The following is a 9107-nucleotide window of genomic DNA, read 5'->3' as shown; positions in this document are numbered from 1 at the left end:
GTAGGATAAATGAATTAATGCCAGCTATTGGTAGACAGTGTATGTCAGATATTGACAAACATTTACCCATATTACTAAGAGCTAATTATACCGTACTAAGAGGTGTTATTAGCTCTTGATATTACCTGAGTATCATGCAGCGGCAGTGCTCCTCCGCATGGCCAGCGTCAGCGATAGGTGCCCCACGAGTTCACGTCCTTCTTTGTCCGTTCTGTGCTGCACATCCCCCGCTCCACACACTGGTAGTTGTTCGCGGTACTTTCTCGTGCACTTTGTACGTGGCACGTTCTACATTGTTCGTCGGTAGTCGCACGTTGTACATTGTTTGTTCTTGTACGCTGTACATTGTTCGTTAAACGTTTCCCGTTCTAAATTGTCCGCTGTACATTGCACGCTCTACGTTGTTCGTTGCAAGTTCAGCGTTGTTCATTGTTTTTTTCTTGTTCTATTTTGTTCGTTGTACGTTGTACATCCTACATTGTTCGTTTTCCGTTCTATATTGTTTGATGTTCGTTACACGTTCTACATTGCTCGTTGTACGTTGCACGTGGTACATTGTTCGTTGTACGTTGCACGTACGTAGTACATTGTTCGGTGTACGTTGCACGTTCAACATTGTTCGCTGTACGTTGCACGTGCTACATTGTTCGATGAACACCGCACACATGCGCCTACGTCGTTTCAATAATAAAATTCTTGTAAATGAATACGAATTCAATTTGCTGCCAATGTTTTTGTTTTGTTTTGTTTTATATCGCTCAATAATTCTACTCGGTCGCTGTTCGTATACTTATTGACAGCACACAATGTCGCCACACGCGCGCCATTGTGCACACATACACAGGTACGTAATATATGCAATACAATTCCTATCTATTGTGTATTTGCGCAAGGCAGCATCATGGTAGAATGGGAGTAGGCCAACCGGGAATAAACCAGCATCATACATGCTAATCACTAACATCAGACCATACACGGATTCGTGTGTTCGATGGATGTGGTTCCATACTTGACCCATCTCTCCTAGAGTCTAAGATCTCCCACTGTGCGTATATAACAGATAACCTCTGTAAGGCATATGTCATACTGCGTATGTCATCTGCATTCCTCTACCGGTTACGTGTCCCTATTCTATATGGTTCACTCACACACTCTTGTGCATATGTCCGCCTCCCCACACTTGTCCCCACCCCAGTTCTGCATATCATCTGTCTTCTCGCTTCAAGCTTCGGTTCTAGTGTGTGTGTGTGTGTGTGTGTGTGTGTGTGTCCGTGCGTGTGTGTGTGTATTCTACGTTGCTCGATCTATCTCCTATCCTTCCATTTCATACATAGTCTCAACTCCATCTAGCCTCGCGACTTCTCCGTCTAGAATCTCTTCTCTTTCGGGGGTTTGCTCTCCTTCCTTACCAGATACTTGTCTTCCTATGTGTTAGACCTGTTCTCCTGTGGGTGACATATGTCCTTCTCCGTGTGTCACCTGTTCTCCATTGTGTGTCACCTGTCCTTTTATGAGTGTCACTTGTCCTCCTATGTGTGAGACCTCTCCTCCTGTGGGTGATACATGTCTTTCTCTGTGTGTCACCTGTCCTCCACTGTGTGTCATCTGTCCTTGTATTTGTGTCACTTGTCCCCCACTGTGTGACACCTGTCCTCCACTGTGTGACACATTTCCTCCTTTGTATGACACCTGTCCTTCACTGTGTGACATTTGTCCTGTTTCTGCTTCTGATATTTGTCCATCTACCTGAGCTAAATTTTCTCTGATGTGCGACGCGTGTATTGTTGCTGGTTCAACCCTCGCTCTGTATCTACCTAGAAGCTTCTTTATTGCCACACTAAACTCGTCATACTTCATGAAGTACATGATAGGGTTCAGAAGCATGTTCACGAAAACAGCTGCAACTCGTATATAGCGCAGTGCGTTGAGCGCCCGCGGGTGTGTTTCTACAATAGACGTCGCCAGAAACGTGTGTAAAATGTTGGGACTTATTAGTAGGATGGACACGCCAACGACAGTCAGGATGAGTTTGGCTGCTTTGAACGTTCCAGCGAGGCTGGACAGTTGTTGAAGCTGCGCTTGATTAGTTGCTGCGGCAACACGTCGGCTGTGGTCAATCATGATCCGACCTATAACGACGTACGCGTACGTCATGAAAAGTAACACGGCCGCGTAGTTGATAGCGACATACCAGCTCAGCCATTTATTGGTTATCATATCAACAACACAAAACATTCCGGGTCGCCATCTTGTGATCGCCTGAACCACGGCTATTGACCCGTACCCAGTTGTATACAGCCAGACGGACAACAACATAAATTTTGCTGCTCTAGGAGTCATCAGCTGGCTGTAGCGAAACGGATGGACGATAGCAATGTAGCGGTCCAACGTCGCAAGTCCAATCGTCAGCATTGATGCACCAATTGTGACGAAGGCGACAAAAACGAATATACCACAAGCTATCTTTGTCGCATGATACTCATGTACGAAAGCTCTGAGGGATACAGTTGCTCCAGCTGCGACCGCAAATAATGTATCGGCACATGCCAGATTAATGATGAAGTAGTTCCTTTGCGTTCTAAGAAAGTCGAACCTGACGTATACGACCATTATGAGAGCATTTAACACGAGGATAGTGATCGCAACCACAATCACGAACGCGCTATAAAGAAACCCGACATTAGCCTGCGAATTGTGAGAAGCTTGGATTTCACTGTTGGTGTGGTTTGTGATGTGATCTATAGTGCCGTTATCATCCAGGACAGTGTAATTACGTGGCTCCATGTTAACTGGCCGCAAGTTGTTCTCCTCTTCAGTTAGGCTTTGTAATAGTACGTGCGGAAAGCGTCACCTTAATTGTCACAGCGGTTGCTGCCGCTTAATTAATGCCGCATATCGTAGTCTGCATTACTTCTCCGTTGTCAGTTGTTATCTCACTCGGCTGTCTTTCGGTATCTTATCTCTCTCTCTCTCTCTCTCTCTCTCTCTCTCTCTCTCTCTCTCTCTCTCTCTCTCTCTCTCTCTCTCTCTCTCTCTCTCTGTTTCACACAATAATATATTTTGTGCTTTCATATTCGGTTTAACTTTGTCTTGTTCTTCTCTCGCCGTGCTTGCTACTATGAATCTCAGTCTACTACCATCGTCACTTCATCTACCATTGTAATTAGCTTCCCTTTGTTGTCTTGTATCTGTATTCTTTCGCTGGTGTTGGTAATCACCAACGTGCCGCTTCACTACTGCACAGTCACTTGCCCTGTCACTCTGTTTTACTCCACTGACTAAATCCTTCCTACGAGGTAGTGTTGCTCGAAAAAGTCACGTGGGTGATACATTGAATCATACGTCATTGCGTGATAGCAAAGGCGTGTGCGATGAATTAACAGCTAGCGATATTGTAAGATGCGGCTTATGGCAGCTATTGAATGAACGACGTTATTTGTGTGGGATTTGCGCGACACACAGGAAATGCATCTAACAAAAAACACCATTAGGCCAGACACAGAAAATTAAATTTAGAAGGTTTCAATCAACAAGTAACACGCTACAGAAACTATTGACGCACAATCTTGCGTAATCTGTTATAATATTAGTTCAGGTTTTGACGTTTATTCTCGTTGTAGTTTTTCATTGTGTTTGCATTGTCGCTTAACATAGTCATGATGCAGATTGTGCTACCGATTTTCTAGCAGCGTAACGCAATTGCCTTGATGGAAACTACATTGGCTTCTAAGCGATTACATTTTTTAAAGTTCGTAGTTCAGTAAATAAAGTCTGCATCATTTTTTAAGCTATGAAGTTGTAGCTGGCTTCTCTATATTTGTCAAGGCTGCATCTACGTTACACATCTAGTTCTTCCGCCTCTGTCACCGCTCGTTCGTTAGCTGCCACCCATCAATCTTCATCAGGCAAATATTTTGCTGCATTTGTCTCATGTCTTTCCGTGTCAGGCATCAGCTCTACAGCATCTGGCGCCGCTCCTGTCTCTTCCCAACTGCATGTGACGCCTGTCCGGCTCTGTATATTATCTCTACACCCCACTACGTCCCTTGTCCCTCTCGGTATGACGCATCTTCTTCTCTTCTTGACACCAGTCCTTCTTTGTATGACACATGTCTTTCACTGTTTGACACCTGTCCTACTCGGATTGTCATCTTTTCCCCCAGGTGTGACATCTGCCTTTCTCTCTGCGAAATTTCAGTTGCATCTGCTTCTGCTGCGTGTTCCACTGTGTGAGCTACACGTTCGCTTCCCTGCTGTGCGAGACGTGTGTTGGTCCAACAGTTGCTGTGTTCCTGCCAAGAAGCTTTCTTATTGCCACTTTGAACTCGTCATACTTCATGAAATACATGATAGGATTCAGGAGCATGTTCACGAAAATGGTTCCTTTGCGCATTAGGCGCAAAATAGCGAGCAGCTGCGAGTGTGTATTCCGTAAAGGCTCCGAAAGAACCATATGTAGAATGTGGGAACTAAGCAGCAAGAAAGACATGCCAACGACAGCCAGAATAAGTTTGGCTACTTTAAACGTTCCAGTAAGGCTGGACAGTTGTTGAAGTTGCGCTTGATCTGTTGCTGCGGCAACACGTTGGCTGTGGTCAATCATGATCCGACCTATAACGATGTAGGCGTACGTCATGAACAGCAACACGGCCACGTAGTTGGCAGACACATACCAGCTGAACTCCTTAGCGGTTTCCTTATCAATAAGACACAACTCTCCATGGCGCCAACGTGTAAATGCCTGAGCTCCTGCCACTAAACCGACCGCAGTTGTATACAGCCAGACGGATATCACCATGAGTTTCGCTGCTCTAGGAGTCATCAGCTGGTTGTAGCGAAACGGATGGACGATAGCTATGTAGCGGTCCAACGTCGCAAGTCCAATCGACAGCACCGAAACGCTAAATGTTACGCAGCCGACGAAAAACACCATGACGCATTGGATCTTTTGAGGAGCCGGGTTGAACTCATCGGCTAATATAGCTGTGCCAATCACCATCGCTGTTGTTATGTCAGCGCACGCCAAACTAATGATAAAGTAGTTCTTTTGCGTTCTAAGGAAGCCGAACCGTACGTATACGACGATTATAATAATATTTAAAATCGCTATTGTTATTGCAACAACAAATACGAACGAAGTAATTACACGTCCAACTACCGTAAATGTATTAGATTGCTGCTGCTGCTCACTGCCGAATATCACTGTAGTGTTCTCTACTGTTGTGAGATAATCCATGATGGAGTAATTAGACAGCTGCATGTTGAGCCTCTATACCAATCGTTCTTTGCACAGGTTGTGTATTCTTCCGCAGTTTGCTAGAGTTGTCACTTGCCGTACGGGGCGCCATGCAGGACAGGGCTCAATTTTGTCTATCAAAACTCAATTCTGTCTCACAAAACTCACTTTTGTGCACACAACTCAATTCTGTCTCACAAAAGTCAATTTTGTGAACACAAACTCAATTCTGTCAATCCTGCCACAAAACTCGATTTTGGTGAAACACAAAACTCAATTCTGTCAATCCTGTCCCACAAACTCAATTTTGTGAACACAAAACTGCAATTCTATCAATCCTGTCCCACAAAACTCAATTTTGTAAACACAAAACTCAATTCTGTCAATCCGGTCTTACAAAAACTCGATTGTTGCCCAAATATGGCACACGCATGTAAGAAGGGCTACCATTGGTCAGAAGAAACAAGATGGCGACCATGACACATTTCTCACCCCAGTTTCTGACCAATGGTAGCCCTTTTACATGCGTGTGCCATATTTGGGCAACAAAATCGAGTTTTGTGGAACCGGATTGACAGAATTGAGTTTTGGTTTACAAAATTGAGTTTTGAGGAACCGGATTGACAGAATGAGTTTTGCTGTTTTACAAATCGATGTTTTGTGGTACAGGATGAATAATTGAGTTTTGTGTTCACAAAATTGAGTTTTTGGCGCGACAGGATTGACAGAATGAGTCTTTTGTGCTTCCAAAATCATTTTTGTCAAGTTTATAGGTACAAAAATGCCTGTCCTGCATGGCGCCCCGTATGTCGACCTACCACGATATTTTTTCTTCCTCGTGTCTGTTCAGTCTGCAAGCGTTCTGCCGCTGACTGCTATGTCTAGATAGCTATCTCACAGCCTTGCATTCTGAGATCTGACCACGCTGGTTTCCGACGTTTTCTACCTATAACTCGGCGGGTTTACTTGGTCTCTCTCTATACGAGCCTGCGTTTTCCTGCTGTTTTGATTCATACATGCCTTCACAAGAGTTGAGGGAAAGCAAATATCGTTTTAGAGTATTTACGGGTTTCAGACAACATGTGTGAGAAAACTGATCTCACGTGCTTTTGCTCATGTACGCAACGACATGATTGATAGTAAGACACATTAAAATATGGATTTCATGTGATGAATGTACCTTTCCGGATAGCATCAGAAACCCAGCTGGCGATAACAATTAAATTAAACGAAATGACGATGTTCTTTGCTGTAACCCGCTTTCGTAATTCCTACACGCCCCTGGGCTCGGAGTAAATCTGAATCGAAAGTTACCTGTGCGGCCATGCTAAGAGTTTGCGCATGCCCAGGCAGTACCTGCGGGATGGAATTGTATATCAATAAAAATTTAAAGCGATTGAGTAATACTTGTTTATCACAACATGTCACTTTATAAATAATAAGCCTTGGCTTGTAGGCTACCCTTGACAGATTTGTTCTCACTACTGCATCTATCTATATAATAATTTGAGTAGTGTCGTTCTGTTTGTTCCTGCATAACTTCTAGGCGCGTGCACGAATCCGGCTGAAATTTTTCGTGCTTTATTCCTACGCATCAGGTTCGATTCTAACACTTTGCTTTTAGTTATTTATTGGGTTAAATGTTTAAAAAAAACATATTTAGGAAATCTAATGGAAAATCTGCCTGGAAAACTTGTACGATTTAGTTCACTTCCGCTAGATGCGCTGGCTGTAGACTTACAAACCAATTTTCTTTGTGGGATTATTCATAAACCAATATTTTACTAAAAGATTACTATGAATCGGGCCGGGATTTAGAGAAATCATCGATCGTAGTCTCTTCAGCGTAACGAGCGAATATGGCCGCCAGAGGCGGCCATTTCGCGAGTATTTATCATTTCATTGACATGCTCGTATTTTTCTGAGATACTGTGCTTGCGGGAACCCAGATTAGACCGTATATGCTACCATCCGCCAGTGGTTTATGTCATGTCTGATGTGATTCTTTATATATGTGATCAAGGCCTATCACAAGCTAGCACTTTAGAAATTACAAGTGGGGAGTAGGCCAACGCGGGAATAAACCAGGCATCGATACATGCTAATCACTTACATCAGACCATACACGGATTCATGTGTGCTTCGATGGATGTTGGTTCCATACTTGACCCATGTCTCTCCTAGAGTCTAAGATCTCCCACTGATTGCGTATATTAACAGGCATAACCTCTGTAAGGCATATGTCATACTGCGTGATGTCATCTGCATTCCTCTACCGGTTACGTGCTCCCTATCTCTATATGGTTCACTCACACACTCTTGCTGCATATGTCCGCTCCCCACACTTGTCACCCACCCCAGTTCTGCATATCATCTGTCTTCCTCGCTTTCAAGCTTTCGGTTCTACGTGTGTGTTGTGGTGGGGTGTGTGTGTTGTGTGCTGTGTGTGGAGACCTGTGTGAATCCCCCAGGCTAACACACCACTCGTGCTGTCGGCTGTGTGGGCGGCTAAGTGTGTATTCTACGTTGCTCGATCTATCTCCTATCCTTCCATTTCAACATTAGTCTCAACTCCATCTAGCCTCGCGACTTCTCCGCTCTAGAATCTCTTCTCTTTCGGGGCGTTTAGCTCTCCTTCGCTTACCAGATACTTGTCCTCTATGTGTTAGACCTGGTTCTCGCTAGTGCGGCGTACATATGTCACTTCTCGATGTGTCACCTGTTCTCCATTGTGTGATCACCTGGTCCTTTTATGAGAATGTCATATATGTAACCTCCTAATGTGTGAGACCTTCCTCACTGTGGCGTGATACATGTCTTTCTTCTGTAATGTGTCAACCTGTCCTCACACTGAAAACCTGTGTCTTTACTGTCACTTGTATTGGTTGTCACTATGTCCCCCCACTGATGTGAACCTGTCCTCCACTGTGTGACACATTTCCTCCATTATGTATGACACCTGTCCTTCACTGTGTGACATTTGTCCTGTTTTCTGCTTTCTGATATTTGTCCATCTACCTGAGCTAAATTTTCTCTTGATGTGCGACGCGGTGTATTGTTGCTGGTTCAACCCTCGCTCTGTATCTACCTAGAAGCTTCTTTATTGCCCACACTAAACTCGTCATACTTCATGAAGTACATGATAGCGGTTCAGAAGCATGTTCACGAAAACAGCTGCAACTCGTATATAAGCGCAGTGCCTTGAGACCGCCGCGGGCATGCTGTTTTACAATAGACGTCGGCCAGAAAGTGTGTGTAAAATGTGTGCGACTTCATTAGTAGGATGGAACACGCCAACGACAGTCAGGATGAGTTGCTCTGCTTTGAACGTTCCAGCAGTGCTGGACAGTTGTTGAAGCCTGCGCTTGATTAGTTGCTGCGGCAACACGTCGGGCTGTGGTCAATTCATGATCCGACCTATAACGACGTACGCGTACGTCATGAAAAGTAACACGGCCGCGTAGTGATAGCGAAACATTACAGCTCAGCCATTTATGCTTATCATATCAACAACACAAAACATTCCGGGTCGCCATCTTGTGATCGCCTGCAACCACGGCTATTGACCCGTACCCAGTTGTATACAGCCAGACGGGACAACAACATAATTTTGCCTGCTCTTAGGAGTCATCAGCTGGCTGTAGCGAAACGGATGGACGATAGCAATGTAGCGCGTCAACGTCGCAAGACCAATCGTCAGCATTGATGCACCAACTGGAGACGTAGGCCGGCGACAAAAACGAATATACCACAAGCTATCTCTGTCTTATGATACATCATTGTACGAAAGCTACTGAGGGATACAGTTGCTCAGCTTGCGACGCAAATAATGTATCGCGCACATTGCCAGATTAATGATGAAGTAGTTCCT

The 9107-nt window shown here is 44.5% G+C and overlaps 2 protein-coding genes across 2 annotated transcripts; both read right to left on the bottom strand.

Annotated features, from left to right (window-relative positions):
• Positions 1–1431: 1431 nt before the first annotated feature.
• LOC106813998 (kappa-type opioid receptor-like) lies at positions 1432–2784 on the bottom strand. The gene has a single exon (XM_014818253.1). The coding sequence runs from the start codon at positions 2782–2784 to the stop codon at positions 1432–1434; it is 1353 nt and encodes a 450-aa protein (XP_014673739.1).
• Positions 2785–4234: 1450 nt separating this feature from the next.
• LOC106813997 (probable G-protein coupled receptor 21) lies at positions 4235–4999 on the bottom strand. The gene has a single exon (XM_014818252.1). It carries the CDS (start codon positions 4997–4999, stop codon positions 4235–4237), a length of 765 nt encoding a protein of 254 aa, XP_014673738.1.
• Positions 5000–9107: the final 4108 nt, after the last annotated feature.

This window comes from Priapulus caudatus, unplaced genomic scaffold (genome assembly GCF_000485595.1).
Source record: "Priapulus caudatus unplaced genomic scaffold, Priapulus_caudatus-5.0.1 Scaffold853, whole genome shotgun sequence".
Lineage (NCBI taxonomy): Eukaryota > Metazoa > Priapulida > Priapulimorpha > Priapulimorphida > Priapulidae > Priapulus > Priapulus caudatus.
The sequence above is the reverse complement of the archived record's forward strand: the minus strand, read 5'-3'. Positions and strand labels throughout refer to the sequence as shown.